Source organism: Carassius auratus, unplaced genomic scaffold, assembly GCF_003368295.1.
Source record: "Carassius auratus strain Wakin unplaced genomic scaffold, ASM336829v1 scaf_tig00032695, whole genome shotgun sequence".
In the NCBI taxonomy this organism is placed as follows: Eukaryota; Metazoa; Chordata; class Actinopteri; order Cypriniformes; family Cyprinidae; genus Carassius; species Carassius auratus.
Window position 1 is genome coordinate 125,766 of NW_020526025.1, and position 20,027 is coordinate 145,792.

At 35.8% G+C, this 20,027-nt stretch overlaps 1 protein-coding gene and 1 pseudogene across 1 annotated transcript; both read left to right on the plus strand.

Moving 5' to 3' along the window:
* The first annotated feature begins 1,862 nt into the window (after positions 1-1,862).
* On the plus strand, positions 1,863-14,248 carry LOC113080995 (dipeptidyl peptidase 4-like). The gene is made up of 26 exons (XM_026253066.1): positions 1,863-2,085; positions 2,259-2,343; positions 2,719-2,811; positions 3,319-3,413; positions 3,842-3,916; positions 4,005-4,057; positions 4,183-4,252; positions 6,742-6,862; positions 7,004-7,158; positions 7,975-8,069; positions 8,139-8,271; positions 8,377-8,415; positions 8,507-8,605; positions 8,875-8,945; positions 9,024-9,077; positions 9,155-9,282; positions 9,383-9,430; positions 9,990-10,088; positions 10,175-10,244; positions 10,334-10,528; positions 11,523-11,577; positions 11,779-11,878; positions 12,338-12,396; positions 12,559-12,631; positions 13,013-13,086; positions 13,576-14,248. The coding sequence occupies exons 1-26, from the start codon at positions 2,083-2,085 to the stop codon at positions 13,666-13,668; spliced, it is 2,235 nt and encodes a 744-aa protein (XP_026108851.1). The 5' UTR covers positions 1,863-2,082; the 3' UTR covers positions 13,669-14,248.
* A 677-nt stretch (positions 14,249-14,925) lies between these two features.
* LOC113080996 (glucagon-1-like) lies at positions 14,926-17,975 on the plus strand (annotated as a pseudogene).
* Positions 17,976-20,027: the final 2,052 nt, after the last annotated feature.

Consider the following 20,027-nt stretch of genomic DNA (forward strand, 5'->3'; position numbering starts at 1 on the left):
AAGAACTTTATGCAGGTTTTGAACAACCGTGGTAAATTATGAAAGAATTTTCCTTTTTGGGTGAATCATACCTTTAAGGTGACAGACACAAATATGCTTCAAGGTATAGGCCTATTGTTTCATTAAAATTTGGATAGTCTGTTAATATAATATTCCATACATTATCAGAGGTAAATTATTGTATTTTTGGACATTATTATACAGTATTAGATTATAATTAATGTTAGACCTGTAGGGGAATTTACAGTTAAAACCCAAGGACCAGATATGTCGCAATGAAGACCAGGACTCAGAGATGAGTTCAATTAATAATAATAATTTTACTTGAAGAAAATAGTTTGCAATTTCATCAGCAGAAGTCAGCTTCAACACTCTCGAAGGAGTTCACAGGCCGCCCCCCAGTACAATACAAAATCAACCACAGTTATACCCTGACAGAGGATACTAATTGCGTCAATACATGAGTCAACAAAATTCTGATTGGTTCCAAAACCTAGATAAAACTCTCCAAAGACGTATATCTGATATGCTGGACATTGGCAGTTGATCGTTTGTCCTGGGACTGTCTGAGCTTCTCCCTGTACAGACAGATACTAACACACATACACAGAGAATTTATCTAAAATTCAAGGCTTTCTAGCACTGGCAAGTGTCTTATCATTACGATTGGATACACACACATAATATGTGGACATTAATCTTGAGGAAAAGAAATACAGCACACATAAGGTTACACATTTCACTCTTGCTATAACTTGATTAATAGTCAAACAAGAAATCATGTAATAATATAATATAATATCAGTATGAAGGATATGGCAACTCGGCATCCACTCCTTCAGACCCTATTTGTTAATTTATCACTTATATTAATTATAAATATATGCATTCATAATCAAAATGTCATATACAATTTGGCATTTTATTAAAAGATAAATTATTTAGATAAAAATGGGACAAAAAAAATGAAGCCCTAATTTTAGCAAATAAATAAAAGATAATGAAAAATAGTTCCTAGGATAGCAAAGTCCACTAAAGGAGGTAGAGCTTTCTCACATTTGGCTCCCAAACTCTGGAATAGCCTTCCTGATAATGTTCGGGGTTCAGACACACTCTCTCTGTTTAAATCTAGATTAAAACACATCTCTTTCGCCAAGCATTCGAATAATGTATCTCTTAAATTGTGACTGCAGTTATATCTGATCAAATGCGCATTCTTATTCTTTAGCTTGGGAATAAACAACAGAACTAACAAATATTACTACAAGTGTGACTGCATCATAAAATAATTGCTATTAATAGTGTTCATCGTCTGGCTGACTACGTCTTGTATTATTTTTTTCTGAAAAATCCTGTCATACGTGCACAAACTGACAGTCACCACTTATAAGCTACTACTAAATATTGTAGAAACGTAATTTTCTGTAAAGTTGCTTTGTAATGATTTGTATCTTAAAAATCGCTATACAAATAAACTTGAATTGAATTGAAAAAAAATCATCCCAGCCGGGTAACAGCTGCAGAACTGTTTAAAAAAGACTAATAATTATTATTATTCACAGCATTTTTAGCAATAGGCTACCTGAATCATGTACAACCGCCCTGTGAATCATTTCGCTCGAAATCCAATCGGTTCACAAGAATGATTCGCGAGTTGGATTTCACTGCACGCTTCTGACGAATCATCCTCACATGGTTCATGTAATAGGACAAATATAGGTCAATGCAAATAAAAAAATGATCTGTCTTGCATGAATATTTGAGGACACTCATCCCCTTCCCCTTACATCATCCCCTTACATCATGACAAACTCGAGGAAACTTTTGTGCAGAAAACGCCACGCTCAGCTTCATTAGTATCTTTGCCATTACAGAGAAATTCCTGTATAAGATACCGCGTTTTAAAGGAATGTGAACTTCAATCTGTGACCACTTTATTGTCTCCTTAACAAGCAAAGTTGAGGTAATATTTAACACTCCTGCTCTTTTCGACTCTCGGGAGCGTCAGCGCGCAACAGAGAAACCGAATTGAGCTGGATAATAACGGGATTCTGAACCAACACTCGCGCATTTCTCTCTGAGATGGTCAGTAAGTGCTAAATAGTGAAAATATTTCGTTGATAGTTTGTTAAAGTACGATTTATAACTTTAGAGAGTTGTGCGTAAAGACGCATTTGGAGAGGAAGGGTTCTGCGTTCTTTGCTATATGATTGATTACAAAGTGGATTCATCTGATTGTTGTTCTTTACTAATTTTAGGGTGTTGGAAAATGGGTTCTGGCAGCATTCGGGATCGTAGTGGTCATTGTGGTAATAGCTGTCCCAACAGCCATTTTTCTCAACGGTAGGTGATTGTTTATGCACAAATCCATGCGCATTTGTGTGGATACGTCTATTAATGCCTCTTGAAATCAATAGCTGTTTCTGATCGATAGCTCTATGGATTCGGGGGAAAAACTTGTAAATGTCAAGCTATTATTATTATACGTTTTATGGGTTTTATAAGTCTCACTTTCTGAAGTAATGCTATAGTTAGTAGGCTGTCACAGGTGATTGGCTGCAAAGTGCTTACATCAGGGTTTTAGACGCAGCTCTTATCTTCCACTCAGTCTGAACTTTGTGCAGGTTAATGATTTTGCTTCTAGAATGCACAGTTTATTATATAACACATACAAATCTACCTTCATATCAATCTATCTATCTATCTATCTATCATCAGAGGATAAAACTGTATCCCAGAGGACATTTACTCTAGAAGATTACTTCAATGGAACTGCAAGAACCAAGTCATACAACATGCGATGGGTCTCAGGTACTATGAAGTGAATCAGAATCAGAAGAGCTTTGTTAACAAGTATGTTTACACACACAAGGAATTTGACTTGATGACAGGAGCTTCCAGTCCAGAAGAAAGTACAGACATAGTGCTGATATACATAGAAATAACACAGTAGGGATGGAATATAACAATAATATAAGGACAAAACAGTATTAAATAATGTACTATATACAGAATAGAAGTATAGGAGGTAATTGTAGTTGTGTGCACTTTACAAGTGTACAAATAACCCTTACAATAACCTACAGTAACCCCTACAAATAAATATATAAACCCAAATAGAAAATATATGCTGTGGTAAAATGGTGGTATCATATATAAACACAGTGGTAATTTGAAATATACCATGTACCATTATATGGTTCTACCTTGTATGTTTGGTGTACAGTATATGCATCTTCTGTGGTATTTACATATAGTACCATGTCTAAAAACGTTTTTTTAACCATTTGCTGCTTTTCTGCACTACTTTCCATGCAGATGATGAATATCTTCACAAGACGAGAGAAGGTTCGTTGCATCTGATCAACGCAACCACAGGAAATGGAAGTGAATTCATCAATCAGCAGATATTTGTAAGAGTGCTTGCCTCATCATAGGAATGTTAATATGCAACTATAGTTAATATGGAGATTTGGTCCCTAAATTAAAGTGTTAACATGATTTCATTGATTTTTGTCACAAGAGCGAGTGAAAAGTCCCAGAAATTTACATTGAAAGATGTGAGGTTGGGTCTTTTTATAGTTGGCACAGTAAGCAACCACCTAGCAACTACCTAGAATACCCTAGCAACCACATAGCAATGTAATAAACCAGTTTTGCACAAGAAAGCAGCACCCTTGTTTCTTCAGAAATTCTGAAATGGTCTATTCGAATCAAGCACGTGCTGTTCTCTGTTCTTAGATCTGTTTACAAGTCTGATAAGAGCAAAGGATTAAATGTAATTGCATGTTTGTATCGATTCCTTGAACTTACAACGGTTGCCTTTCTTTGATGTTATCAGACCCGTGTGGCAGCTTTTGATTACATGGTGTCAGCCGATCGAAAATACGTCTGTTTCCTGAGCAACTACACTAAGGTAATCAATGAAGTGCTTTAATGCAGTAATTAATCATTTATTGCCTGCTATTGGTGTCCAGATGTGTAATGTTGACTGTCTTCCTCAGCTATGGAGACACTCCTACACTGCATCATATTCCATCTATGACCTGGACAAAAGGTTTGCTTACTAGTGTTTTTACGCTCTATGAAGTTAGCTAGCGGTTTATGCTAACAGACTGCTATGGTATGTCATAACTGTAATTAATGATCCCTCTGTAATCATTTAACTTCACTTTATTTCAGGGATTTTATAAATACAGATATCCCGCATGAAATCCAGTACCTAGCTTGGTCGCCAACCGGCCACAAACTGGTGAGTATCACATAAGTTCACCACTTCATGCAGAAGTCATAAAACCTTATTGTCATCATTTAACTAGTTTTTGCCATGTCATTATTTATTATTTCTGTCTATGAGGAACTTGGTTCACTACATGTGTTAATATGTGCTTTTAAACAGTTTTAATGGGTAGCTAACTATATAACTAGGGTTAACTACATTTTTGACAATAATTAAAATGATGTAGCTTTAACAGTAACAATATTTTGTCAACAAATAGCAGTAGTCTTGACAAAAGTGTTACTACATTTGTTAGCAGTAATGCATTACAAGTAACACGTGTTATGTAATCAGATTCCTTTTTTCAAGTAACTACAGTAGTAAAGTAGCTCATTCGTTTTTAATTTACAAGAAAACACCTGAGTTAATTTTTTCAAAAAAGTAACGGCAGTTACTTTGTTTTACCAATCATGTCTCCGTTTCCCATATTTGGAGGAATCAGAAGCGTTGTAAGCGCTGTGTGAACATGACGTATTTCTAGACTAAATGTGAATGTGCATTAATTCATCCTACTCGCAAAAAAAAAACTGATTTAGTATTCATCAAAATGAATTAAAACAGTGAAATGCTAAAATTCATCTCCTGTGTTCTGCTGTACAGACGTGAATTTACTTTTCCTTCAGCCTGAAGTTTATTCATTACACTTTTTGATGTGAAAGGGAATTTACAATTGCTATAAATTGAACTTCTTATATTAAAAACAATCAAGCCCTGCTCATATTTAAAAAGTAATGCAAAAGTAACGCAAAAGTAATGTAACGAATTACTTTCCATAAAAATTAACTAAGTAACGTTATTAGTTACTTTTTTAGGGAATAACGCAATATTGTAATGCATTACTTTTAAAAGTAACTTTCCCCAACACTGTTTTATAGTAGCGTGTCAGTGGCTAAGCTGTTTTTGAAAACAAAGGAGCTTTTTTAGGTAGTATGCTAATTTCTCGTAAAATCTTGTGACAGTTTGAGCACACAGCTTCCTTTTTTAAATATTGGGGTATATCAATACATACAGGGGTTTTCTACTCTACAGTTATGTATTATCAAATATATATTACATACTGGAGGTACAGCTTATTAAAAGAAAGAGCTCTCCAAAAAAAGCTAATAAGCACTGTATCAGCACAAAATGTTTTAATCATATGGCTAACTAAAAGAAGCAATGCTGCATGACAATAGCTAAGCTCATTTTAAAAAACGTGTAGCTTTTCCAACAACTAGCAAATTTTTCCAGCAAGTAGCGCTATAGCATGACAGATATTTTCGCACACAACTTGTTTTTGTTAAATTACTTTAAATAAATAAACAATTAGTTAAATTCTGTGATTGATAAATATTTACTAGTGTTATTAGTTAAATGTTTCAAAAGATATATTAAATGTTGAGGGCTGTAGCTTTTCCAGTATCAAGCTCATTTTCCCAGCAAGTAATACTGTAGCATGACAAAATGCTGGCTAAAATATGAGTTTATAATCTATAATATTGCTTTTTCTAGTGACAAGGTCCATCCCTTGTTGTCCTCTCACATTAAAGTCCATCAACACATTTTTGTTTAGAACTGTTTTGGACTGTTTTCATTGTGCTTTATCTGTTCATATTTCTCTCTTGTTTCAAACAAGATGAGTTTTTCACTAGAGAAAGCAATGTTATGGATTATGGACTCATATTTTAGCTGGAAGCAACAGTTTGAAGTGAAAAAAATGTCTCTGTGGATTTGTTTCTTACAAAACATGCAGCTGGGTCACTTTGTGTCAAATCAACCAAATTTGAAACATTTCCCCAGGTCAAATTTTAGATTTTGCTGATATTTTTCCGAAGAAAGTATAGTGCTGAAAGCCAACATATAAAATGTCATGGATGAATATTGACTGAGTAATCCACTATTTTGTAGAGGGGGTCAAAATGGTCATTTTTACACAGAGATAGGTCAGATAGTAAAATCTCTTCACTTTAGCAATCTTTGTTGCATTATGTGCCATTGGGGACCACTCAAATATGGGGAAACAGCACATTTCCAGTTTTTTCCCCAAAGTCTGCATGCCTGTAACTCAAGACATATTACAGATATCTTAACATCCTTTTAGATATTGGGTCTCAACAGACATTCTTTTTGGAATGTAAAAGCCCCATATGCTCCAGTTCCAGAAATATTGGAATTTCAATATGGCTCCAAGAGTAAAAATTTCAAAATAAACATATTTTCAATGGCCAAAAACCAAATGTGGGTCAGTTTGCAAAAATGTGATACTTTTTTCTTTTAAAGAGGAATGTTTGTCTGGTTAAGTTGACATGGAATGACTCAGCTTTTTTCTCCACCAAATTTCTTCAGTGTTTTAAAGCTACTATTGGATAGTAGCGTGTAGCAGTCAAGGGAGTAACAGGACAAGCTAGCTTCAAACCCTTTGCACACATATTCCCAACCAACAAAAAATGTTTAATGATACATATTTTTTAAAATCCATACAGGCTTTTGTGTGGCAAAACAACGTCTTTGTTAAGGAAAATCCTACCTCTCCATTCACTCAAGTCACTTATGATGGAGCCCACAACCAGATCCTCAATGGCATTCCTGACTGGGTGTACGAGGGTACGAGATACATATTTAACTAAACTGATGGATGTTAACCATTCATAACAGAGGTCTTTTACTTTTTGAAGACTTAATGGAATATTTCACCAATAACTGTCCAAAAAAGCTAATGTTCTTGTATGCCTGTTTTCTCTGCAGAGGAGATGTTCTCCACCAACTTTGCTCTGTGGTGGTCACCAAATGGGAGGTTTGTGGCATATGCCAAATTTAATGACTCAGGAGTCCACAACATTGAGTATACATGGTATGGAGAAGGCCAATATCCAGATACGGTCTTGATACCATACCCCAAGGTAAAAAGTAAAAAAAAAAAAAATCCCTTAGGCCATCCAGGATGTACAGTAGATGAATTTGTTTCTTCAGCGGAACAAGTTTAAAGTCATTTAACATTACATCACATGGTCACCAATTGATCTGCTGTAATGAATGGGTGCCGTCAGATTGAGAGTCCAAATAAATGATAAAAACATCACAAAAATCCACAACATGATTCCAGTCCAGTCCACCACGTCTTGTGAAGTGAAAAGTTGTGTGTTTGCAAGAAACAAACCCATCATTAAGGCATTTCTACTTTAATCAGTTGCTTCAGGCTAAAATAAGAGTACATAACCCATTATAACATTTTCTGCAGTGAGAACGTTCATCTCCAGTTGTCCTCTCACATCAGAATCCTCCAAGATATTTGTTTAGAACTGTTTTGGACTGTAAACACTGATTGATCCATGCATATTTCTCACTTGATTCACATTTTTTTCACTGACGAAAGCAGTTCTATCAATAGGGGACTCGTGTTTTAGCTGGAAACCGTTTTGAAGTTAAAAAACATCTTAATGTTTGATTTGTTTATCACACAAATATTTTCCCTTGACCCGAGTTTAACTGATGGACCCTGGAGTCTTACTTGTGGATTATAGTGATGTTTTTATCAGCTGTTTGGACTCCCATTCTGACGGCACCCAATCACTGCAGAGGATCTAACGGTGATATAATGCTAAAATCTCCAAATATGTTCCCATGAAGAAACAAAATCATCTTGGATGGCCTGAGGGTGAGTAAATTTGAAGCTAATTTTAATTTTTGGCTGATGCTTCTATTCCCTTGTTTCCAAGGCCGGAACCCCAAACCCAACTGTCAAACTCTTTGTCTTTGACACAAACTCAACCACGGACAAAGAAGTCCTGGTTCCCAGTGATGTTGGTGCAGGGTAAGGAGTTTTGGTGTTCTTCAGCAGGTTCTTCAGTAATTTGACCTAAAATCATGTGTTTTATCACAGAGAGCACTACCTGAGCACTGTTACGTGGGCATCAGATGAGCGAATTGCAGTGCAGTGGCAGAAGAGAACGCAGAACTATGTCGTTTTGAAGACGTATGACTTCAGCGGCACTGATTGGACAGAAAGTTCACTGGTACATCTAACTTCTCAGACTATTGTAGAGTTACTGAATCGACTGAAACACAATCCTCATCCAATCACAAATCTTTTTTCTCATATGTTTTTTTTTTTTCAACAGAGCCAGGTTATCACAAGCGGCACGGGTTGGGTTGGCCGGGTATGGATTATTTGATAATGAAATTATCAATTGATATTTAGTGCAATGTTGAGTCTAGCTAATATGTGGTTTGTTTGCCCTGTTTTCATAGTTTTCTCCTGATGAACCTGTCTTTCGTCCAGACGGCAGCAGTTGTTATTACATTATGAGTGATGAGAAACATTTTAAGCATCTTGTTTATTTCAATCCAGTGAGTGTACAAGTATGAAAAAAAAAATAATTTGATAAAATTTAAAATGTCTATTTAAAGTCATATTTAAGGTTATTTAATTTCATTACAGTAATATGTAAATTTACTATATTAAATTTAGTTTTTTTAGGATAAAATGGCAAATTGAGCCATTTTTAGTAACCTATATTATTTTTGCATTCAGCTAATATAAACTTCAAATTGAAGTAGAAACACAGCATCGCATATGTTCTGTATGTTTGTTCATATTGTTCAATATCGTTTCCTAGACAGTAAGGTCGTTCCTGACAACAGGAAATTGGGAGGTCACTAGCATCCTTAAGGTCACAAATGATGCTGTGTAAGTTAATCTGCTAGAAACTTCTGCCACTGAGTGTCTGAGATTCTTTTCTCAACTTTTGTCCTCTGTTTGTGACAGATACTATGTGAGTAACGAACACAATGCGAGTCCGGGCCAAAGGAACATTTACAGGTGAGTGTCACAAGTGGAATATTTTGATATTATCACAGGTGACAAATGTTATAAATTGTGTATTTATTTTTTGGCAGAATCACTATAAAGGCTGATTCTCATTCGGAGCGTGAGTGTCTGACCTGTACCCTCAATGAGGACCGGTGCAAATATAATTCTGCCCTGTTCAGCACTAAAGGAACCTACTACCTCATGAGCTGTTCTGGTACGTCATGTATATTCATGTTATAGCACTTCTCCATATGCAATGCGCACAAAAAGTAAATTAAATGTACCCAATTCCTTTTATTTGTTTGTTTCTGAAGGGCCTGGACTGCCTCTATATACACTGAGAAACAGCAGAGATGGAACAGGTATGGCTAAGCACTAGAGTCATTAAAGCAGCTTCCATTAGCAGTTAGCACACAGATTAGCAGTTAGCATAAATGGGTTCAAATCCCATTTACTGAACATTTTTCTTTACATCCCCACCACTTTCATGTACCTCAGAAACCACTTAGCAACAAAATAGTCACACTAGCCCTAGTGACCATCTAGAACCCCCTGGAAACCACTTAGAAACATCCTAGAAACCATTCAGAATACTGTGGAAACCATCTAGCAACACACCTCATGATCACCCAAATCACCCTATTGACATTCAAGCACCCATCCAGAACACCCTGGAAACTATATATATATATATATATATATATATATATATATATATATATATATATATATAAATTTGTTGCAGTAATTGTAACCGCATTTATATAATTCATAAAAAATATATATTCTATAAAAAATATGAGTATATTCTAAAAACTAAGCAATTACAAATATAACCCTGTAAGAGCTATATTTCTCTAAATTCATTATCAGTTAGATTCCTGGTACTAACTTAATGAATTTTTCTAAACGTTTTTTTAGAGGTGAGAGTTCTTGAAGACAACAAAGATTTGGAAAATACTCTGCAGGACATCGCAATGCCGTCTGTTATGCATGACACATTGAAGATCGGAGAGTTTGGTAAGGCTGACTCTGCAGGAGAGCAGAGAAAAATATGTTTGTTATAAATCATAATCTTGTGCGGGTTATATATTTTTTCCCCTCAGACCTCTGGTACCAGATGATTCTTCCTCCCAAATTCGACAAATCCAAAAAATATCCTCTGCTTATTGATGTGTAAGCTAGCTACACATTTTGTGGTTTGAGTTTGAGCTCTGATCTGGGTTTGATGGCCACTATAGACTTGATTCTTTCATATCCCGTAGATATGCAGGCCCCTGCAGTCAGAAGTCAGATTTCCGGTTCAGGGTGGGATGGTCCACATACTTGGCCAGCACGGAGAAAGTGATTGTGGCCAGTTTTGATGGGAGAGGAAGTGGTTACCAAGGAGACAAAATCATGCATGCCCTCTACAAACGACTTGGCACTTACGAAGTTGAGGATCAAATAACAGCCGCTAGGTACAAATATGTGTCCACACAGCTCTCAAGTGAATACAATGTTTGTTTTTGTGCTGCAGACATGAATAATTCCTCAAATCATGTGTTAATGTTGAGGAGAGGTGATCTCTTACTTTACTAAACGACCAGATAAACAATTTTTCACATTTTTGTTGTTAAAATGGTGAAAAATCTCATAGATTTACAATAAAGGATTTATATATAAACTCTGTTGACTTGATCTAGTATAGGCAACCCAGAATACAATGAAACGCCCCAGTGACTGCCCCAATCGCCCTAGCAACGACCTAGCAACCAGCCAGAACGCTCTGGAAGCTGCAGCCTGTAGCAATGCCCCAGCGACCGTCCCAATCGCCCTAGCAACGACCTAGCAACCAGCCAGAACGCTCTGGAAGCTGCAGCCTGTAGCAATGCCCCAGCGACCGTCCCAATCGCCCTAGCAACGACCTAGCAACCAGCCAGAACGCTCTGGAAGCTGCAGCCTGTAGCAACGCCCCAGCGACCACCCCAATCGCCCTAGTAATGACCTAGCAACCAGCCAATCGCCCTAGCAACGACCTAGCAACCAGCCAGAACGCTCTGGAAGCTGCAGCCTGTAGCAACGCCCCAGCGACCGCCCCACTCACCCTAGCAACGACCTAGCAACCAGCCAGAACGCTCTGGAAACCACTTAGCAAAACCCTAGCAGCTTGCCAATGTCCTAGCATCAACTACCAACACCCTGGAAACCATCTAGTGACATCTTGTCAACCTAGCAATCCCTAGCAACCACCCCGAACACCCTGGAAACAATCTAAAACTTAGCAATGCCATAGCAACCACCTTGAGGACACTAGAAACCACCTTTGCACTTACACAATTGTAGTGTAGTACAGTATTCTAGCAATAATTCACTCATAATTTAACTTTAACAATTGGTTTTTATCATTTTACATAGCATTTATCATGTACATTGTTCATTAGAAATGACAATTATATATTTTTTCTTTTTTAGAAATTTTATTGACATGGGCTTCATAGATAAAAACAGGGTTGCCATCTGGGGCTGGGTAAGTTACCAGAAATCGTTTTTTCGATATAATGAATCTGACAGACTTCATTTTGACAGTTGTCTTGTTTGCAAAGTGGTTGTTTTATCCATCTTTAAAATAATGACACAGACTTTTATATTTTGTTATTTGATGCAAACATGTAGTCCACATTCAATTTCTTGGGGTCACTGTATAAGTAACCGTGTGTTTGTGCTGCAGTCTTATGGAGGTTACGTCACTTCAATGGTTCTGGGAGCCGGAAGTGGAGTTTTTAAATGTGGAATGGCAGTCGCTCCGGTCTCTAAATGGGAGTATTATGGTATGTTTTATGTATAATCCCAATCCACTACTGATTTCAAATTACATTATGAGAAATCTAGTAAGTAACATAATCTGGATTACAGATATTATGTAATGTATTCTGCAGTACGTTTTCATTTCTTTTAGATTACTTTTGATTTAGCTCATTTGTCACGTAGACATGAATGTGATTGTGTATCATAAAACAAAGAGAATGTATTTCATTCTGTTATCAATATTATGAAATCAATAAATTTGGAAAAATGTGATGCGTTGAGAGAATATGTAGTCATGTATTCCCTAAAAAACTTAACTTTAATCTAGCATTTTCAATTGTAAGATAATCTAATTACAAGTGCTTAATTAAATATGTGAATCGGATTACATGTAATCAGTTGATTATGGTTTTGTATTTCATTTTCCCCTCACTGAAGTTCTTTCCTGTCATGTGATAAGACTGTTCTGTAATTTCCTCCAGACTCTATTTACACTGAGAGGTACATGTTGACGCCAGCGGAGAACCAGGCCTTTTACGATGTAAGTTGCACTTGGAAATTCAAAACTTTTTTTCGATAAACTCATTGGTTTCCCCGTGATGATGTCACAGAGAAGCGTGAGTCAGTCCTAAAATAACTCACGTGAGGAAAAGGCGTAAACACTGCGTGACTCAGGGTTTATGGAATGTTATGATTCTTTCAGAATTCCACAGTGACGGGAAGAGCCAAGAACTTTAAATCGGTCCAGTACCTCCTGGTGCACGGCACCGCTGACGGTGAGACACGACCCGTCTCGTTCGCTGTCTCTGTCCCTCGTCCTGTCTCTGCAACTGAGCAAACCTGAATAAATGACAATGTCATCAATGTTATTTATTCACGAAAGTGAATTTTTTTCTTCTTCTTTTTTTTTGTCAATTTTGTAAAAAAACATATTTTCTGAAATTTATGTTAATTTATATATTATTTATATATTATGTTTATACTACAGAAATATATATATATATATATATATATATATATATATATATATATATATATATATATATTATATAATAAAAAAATTCCTAAACATGTAAATATCTTTAAAATAACTCAAATTACATGACTTACAAAACTCATCACATCTTTTTTTTTCTGTTTTCCGTTGGTCTTTTTAGATAACGTTCACTTCCAGCAAGCTGCTCAGATCTCTAAAGCCCTCGTGGATGAACAAGTGGACTTTGATGCAATGGTAAGAAAGCGTCAGAGTCGCATTTTATTCATGCAAATTGATTGCAATATAATGAATATAGTAATACAAATATTATAATGGTATATATTATTTTATATTCATTGAAAAAATATAGAAATATACTTTAATTAAATAAACTTGTTTATGAATTTGTATAATAAATATAAATATTATATACAAGATATATATAAATTTAGAGGGAGAGAGAGTACTAAAATATTGCATATAAAAAGGTTTCTTAATTTATTTATACATATATTTTTAAATTTGCTATATATATATTAAAATAAGTTCAATAGCATTGCAAAGCAATTAATAAAAAATGAATAACATGATTAGCATAATTATTAGTATTTTGCATTTCACATTGGTAGACATGAATTCTTCATGTCAAAAATCCATAAAGCAGCTCCAAAAAGTATTAAAACAGGTATATGGTGAATATTTGAAGTGTTTGTTAACTGGTGATCTGTTCTGTCTCTCTGTCAGTGGTACACTGATCAAGACCACAGTCTCGGCGGCTCGGCCAATCAGCACGTCTACACTCACATGAGTCACTTTCTGAAAAACTGCTTTGCTTGAACTTGTGAAACTTTCCACCGGACCAAATAAGCCAGAAGCCACAGCGCTGAATCCGCATTACTTCCAGAGCACTTCACACACTTTAACACGTCAGGAGTGTGTGCTGGCTACTGTACTGTGATGCAATAACAGACTCCTTCAGTCACGTTCATCAGTTTCATTTGTACAGTCTGAGTCATGAATCTTTAGTACACCGAAAATAACATGGAAATACTTACTGGATGAACACAAAGCTTGATGAGCTAGCTAAAGATAACAGTGTAAAGATAAAAAAAAATATTTGAATTAAATACGCTCCGATTTTATTATTATTATTATTTATTATTCATATTAATTAGCTGGGGAGAGCAATATTGTGTATTTTCCATATCAAGTTCATTGCCATTTTCTTTATAGTACAAAAATAAAAAGAATATTAATGTTAATTTAATATTGTATTTATCAAATATATTAAATATAAAATAATTCATTGCAATATTTTCACTTGAAATCATTTTTTATTAAGCTTTGTTGAATATCCCTGTAATCTTTTAAGAAAATATTTATTGTATGTTCCATTACCTTTAAAATATAAGCCATAATTTGTATGATATAACTGAGATATTTTCAATATGTAATAAAATTAAAAAAAAATGTGTTCAATTGTTTTTTACTTATTTACACTTCACACATATTAAATAACTTTTTTTTTAATTTTGAAATGACAGTCTCAAGCTAAAGAAGTATGAAATAATTTCCAAATGTATTAATATTTTACAAGTCAAACCTCTTTTCTCCTTTAAAATATTTTAAATCACTAAAAAACTCATATTTATTTAGTAAAAGTAGTAATTTTTTACTGTTAAAAACTTATTAATAGCATTTTTTTAATATTTAACACTTAGTTTCAGTGTAAGTTTATTATTGATCCACAACAAATTGTACTGTTTTCAACAAGATAAATTCATAGTTTATTAAAACAGCAAATATATGAAAATATGATATGCTTGTAATCAAATTCTAGCACCTCAAAATGCATTCTGGGATTTTTTTTTTATATATGATGAAACTTTATCAACCACTTTTTCCTTTCTTTTTTTTTTTTTTTTTACACAGAGTTGTCATTTCCATTTTAATATTGCATTGAAACTATTTTTGTTAATCAAACCACACAACGCATCCAGGGCTGGAGACAAGAATCATGTGTACTAAAACTAAAAAAATACATGAAAAGTCAGTTTGTCACGTTCTCATGGACGGACTATCCATCTCCCCTCTTGATTTTCGCCTACAGTAGCACTTGGTGCGTTATTTTCCCCTGGGTTTATTTGCGAAAGCCTCCATCCTGCTGTCTCACACCTCCAGGACGGCTCTTATCTGGAAGTACTTTAGCACATCTCTCTCTTTAAGCAAACACGAGCGGTTTCATCCAGAGCGGGTAATGGACTGACACTAATGTATCTGAACGCACATGTCTGCGTGTGTGTGGGCTGCCGAGACGGGACGGCCCACCTGGACCCACTATATAAGACCCAGACCATTGAGAAGAGGCCACGAAACCAGCAGGAGAAGAGCGAGGAGAAGAGCGAGGAGAAGATCCAAACACACTCAACTCTTCCATCCATTGGTGAGTTAAAGGACCTCAGTGAGAGACCCAAAGCCTCGTAGATGTTCGGTTGGTTACAAAAATGTATTTTCTCTCATTTTTACAGAACGCGTGTGTGCAGAACAGAAAGAAGCTCTCAAAATGAAAGGCGCCCAATATCTCGCTGGTCTTCTTCTGCTCCTCTTTGTACAAAACAGCATCTGCGTCCCACTGCAAGACGACCACACAAGGTTGGAGAAATGGTTTTTATGGTGTTTCATGTCCTTTGTAGTTTGTTTCTGAGCAATGAATAACTAATCTGAAGATACTTTCCTAGTATACATGAAAGTTTTAACTTTTGAGCTGTTTTAGGACTTTTTATTTGGACGTGTGGGCATTGTTTTGTTCAGTATCCGTAATGTAACACCTGTGTATCGTTTGGTGTGCAGCACAGAGACAGTAGAAGGTCTTCTGGCGAGAGGTCAGGGATTCACCACCGCCAAGAGACATTCTGAGGGAACTTTCTCCAACGACTACAGCAAATACTTGGAGACCAGGAGAGCGCAAGATTTTGTTGAGTGGCTCATGAACTCGAAGAGCAACGGGTATGTACAATTACAGTATGCACAGAAGTATTAAAAAAATGATCCAACATTTGGTGTAAAAGAAGAAATATTTGACATATTTACAAATCAAGTAAAGAAACATCCTTAGTTTTTTAATAGACTGTATCAAAATGTATAAAATAAAATAAGAATAAAACAAAATATATAACATACACTGTATATACTTAAAATATTATGTTTATATAATAATGCACATTTATATATATATATATATATATATATATATATATATATATATATATATATATATATATATATATATATATAAAAAACTATAAAATAATCAGTTTAGTATATTTTTATGTTTTGTATATTGTACTTCCATGTATTTATTTATGTATAATATAAAATAAAATATATAATTATAAGTATAAGTTAAATTGTAAAACAATATACAATGTTTAGGACACACACATACACATAGACTGTATAGAAAAACCTTATGCAAATACGGTAAAATGTACACAAACAATATTACAATATCAGTTCTATTTATTAATATTTATATTATAAAAACTAATATAATACTGTATGTATGTTACATAGTTTATAATATTTTATTTATAATATTACACAAAAATATTATAAAACTATATAATGCAATAATTATGTAAATAATGCAATAATTATATGAATATTATATTTAATTTTCTGATTTTATTTTTAGAAGTTTTTTATTTACAAGAATTATCATATTTATTATGATTTTTATAAATATGTATATACAATTATATTATACAGTTCATTATATAATAATAGCAAAAATAATATTAATAATAGATTTAGAAACTCAACCTCAAGTTCACACATTGCATGAATTATTTCTCACACAAACTCTCTTTTTTTTCCTCCAGTGGTTCGGCCAAACGTCATGCTGAGGGAACCTACACCAGCGACATCAGCTCCTTCCTGCGGGACCAGGCGGCCCAGAACTTCGTGGCCTGGCTAAAATCCGGACAGCCCAAGCAAGAGTAGGCCTCCACGCTTCTAGTCCAACCTTCAGTGCCTTAGAGAGTGTGAAAGAGATGAAAATAAAGAAATAGAGCGAGTGTGCGAGAGAGAAAACTAGCCTGACTGCTGACTGCTTCATCACGCTTTCTCCTGCCCAGCATCCGTCTCTTTTCTAACGCACCCTGTCCAACCTCACTGCCAAATGCTAATGCTAATAAACAGCGCTGAATCCAGGCAGTGTGCTTCTGGTTATCTTTCTCTGCCAATGTCTTCTGCTTCTGTGCTAATCAAACAAACACTTCAAAATCCTGCGAAAGACGCTAATTATAACAAAACATCACAAAACTAATACTATAAACTTTTCCCCAAACTTAACGGGCTACATGCTAAAGCTAAACTGCTTCTAAAATTAGTTTCAACTTTGAAAAAGTGTCATGTGCACATGCTAACAAGATGTTTATCGCATATGCGCAGTCTCGCAGACACCAGAGGTGCAAATTTGGCCGCACAGGAGGCATGTAGACGGCAGTTTCACCAGTGACGTCAACAAGGTCTTGGACAGCATCGCTGCCAAGGAGTATTTACAATGGGTGATGAACTCAAAGACGTCAGGGACAAGGTAAAGAAAGCCCTCTCTTGTGGCTAACAGCACAGATATGCTAAAGATATGAATATTATGAATGCTAATCAGTACAAGAAGAAAATATGGGTGTATCTGAAGGAAGTTTTGTGTGGTTATTGTCTTTTCTAGTGGCAAACGTGGCGGAAATCAATGAGGAACCAGAGGGCTTCCCTGCAAGAGCTTCAATTTGGATCCTGAAGGGGATTCGATCATCAAAATGAATGAAAGCCATATCGCAAACAGGCAAAATGGAAAAATCAAAAGACATTTTATTTTATTGTTATTTTTTAAAACTTCTGAGCACTGTGGATGTTATTTATTTTCCCTTAGTGTTAAAGAACACCATGTAAGTTATAGTTTTGAACTATTTTCTATGTGTGCGATAAAAACAAACTCAGGTGAATGCACTAAAACACTCAGGTAAAAAAAGTGAAATTTTACGTGTGCAACCACTGTATAAAAGTGCCATAGAAATGGTGTCTTGCTCTGCAAAACAAACATTTTCATATTTCACCCGAGCCTGTTGTTGTACCCTTTTGTTGTGTTATAGCGCCACCTAAAGGATGTCTGTAACAATAAATGCTTTAAGCCAGATTATCCAATAAAACTAATAGAAAGATACACCACGATCAGATGATAAGAGCAGATCATTTGTAACTCTAAAGGAGAGCAGTCTCAGTACTATGATACGGTCTAAATCCTTACTGGAAATCCTCACATATACCATTTTTCTCTAAGAAGGAATCTAATTGTGAGGATACCAATTTTCTAGTATCTTGGAAGAAAAGGGAGATAATTAACTAGTTATTTGGGGTCAGTTGTGGTTTTTTGATGAGAGGCTTAATAACAGCCAGTTTGAAGGATTGGGGGACATATCCTAATGACAATGAGGAATTAATAATAGTCAGAAGAGGATCGATGACTTGTGGAAGCACCTCTTTTAGGAGCATAGATGGTATAGGGTCTAATATACATGTTGTTGGTTTAGATGATTTAGCAAGTTTATACAATTCTTCCTCTAATACAGTAGAGAATGAGTGGAACTGTTCCTCGCGATACTGTAGCTGATGGCTGAATGGTTGCAATTTTATATCTAATAGTATCTATTTTAGAAGTAAAGTAGTTCATAAATTCATTACTGCTGTGGTGTTGGGAAATGTCAACACTTGTTGAGGCTTTATTTTTCATTAATGTAGCCACTGTATTGAATAAATACCTGTGGTTATGTTATGTTTCTGTAGGATAGATTAGTTTCCCGCCAAGCAATACGAAATACCTCTAGTTTTGTTTCACTCCAGCTGCGCTCCATTTTTCTGGCCGCTCTCTTTAGGGTGCGAGTATGCTCATTATACTATGTTGTCAAACGGTTTTTCTTAACCTTCCTTAAGCGTAAAAGGAGCAACTGTATTTAAAGTGCTAGAAAAGAGAGAGTCCATAGTTTTTGTTACTTTGAGTTGTTCTGAGGTTTTGGATATGCTAAAGAATTTGGATACATCAGGAAGATAACTTAAAAAGCAGTCTTTTGTGGTAGAAGTGATGGTTCTACCATACTTGTAACAAGAAGTAGAATTTACAATTTTGGCTATATGAAATTTGCACAAAACTAAATGATCTGAGATATCATCACTTGGCTGAATAATTTCAACACTATCAACATCAATTCCATGTGACAGAATTAAAACTAGAGTATGATTTCGACAATGAGTAGGTCCTGAAACATGTTGTCTAACCTGGGTTCCTCAAGGCTCAGTACTTGGACCACTTCTCTTCTCCATCTACATGACATCTTTAGGATCTGTCATTCAGAAGCATGGCTTTTCTTATCACTGCTATGCTGATGACACCCAACTCTACTTCTCATTCCAGCCTGATGACCCGACGGTAGCTGCTCGCATTTCAGCCTGTCTGAGTGACATTTCTAGCTGGATGAATGACCATCACCTTCAGCTTAACCTTACAAAGACTGAACTACTGGTGATTCCAGCTAACCCATTGATTCATCACAACTTCTCTATACAGCTGGGCTCGTCAACCATAACTCCTTCGAGGACAGCCAGAAACCTAGGAGTTGTGATGGATCATCAATTAAGCTTCACTGACCACATTGCTACAACGACCCGGTCCTGCAGGTTTGCCTTATACAACATTAGGAAGATTAGACCCTTCCTGTCAGAGCAAGCAACCCAACTTCTTGTCCAAGCTCTTGTTCTCTCCAGACTGGATTATTGTAATGCCCTCCTGGCGGGCCTTCCTGCATGTACTGTCAAGCCTCTGCAAATGATCCAGAATGCAGCAGCGAGGGTTGTCTTCAATGAGCCAAAAAAAGCTCATGTTACTCCTCTCCTCATCAGGTTACACTGGCTACCAGTAGCTGCTCGCATCAAATTCAAGGTACTGATGCTTGCCTACAAGACAACCACTGGCACGGCACCAACTTACCTAAACTCACTGGTTAAATCCTATGTGCCCTCCAGAAGCTTGCGCTCTGCAAGTGAACAACGCCTTGTGGTGCCATCCCAAAGAAATTCAAAATCACTCTCACGGACCTTTTCCTGGACTGTGCCCAGCTGGTGGAATGACCTCCCAATCTCAAATG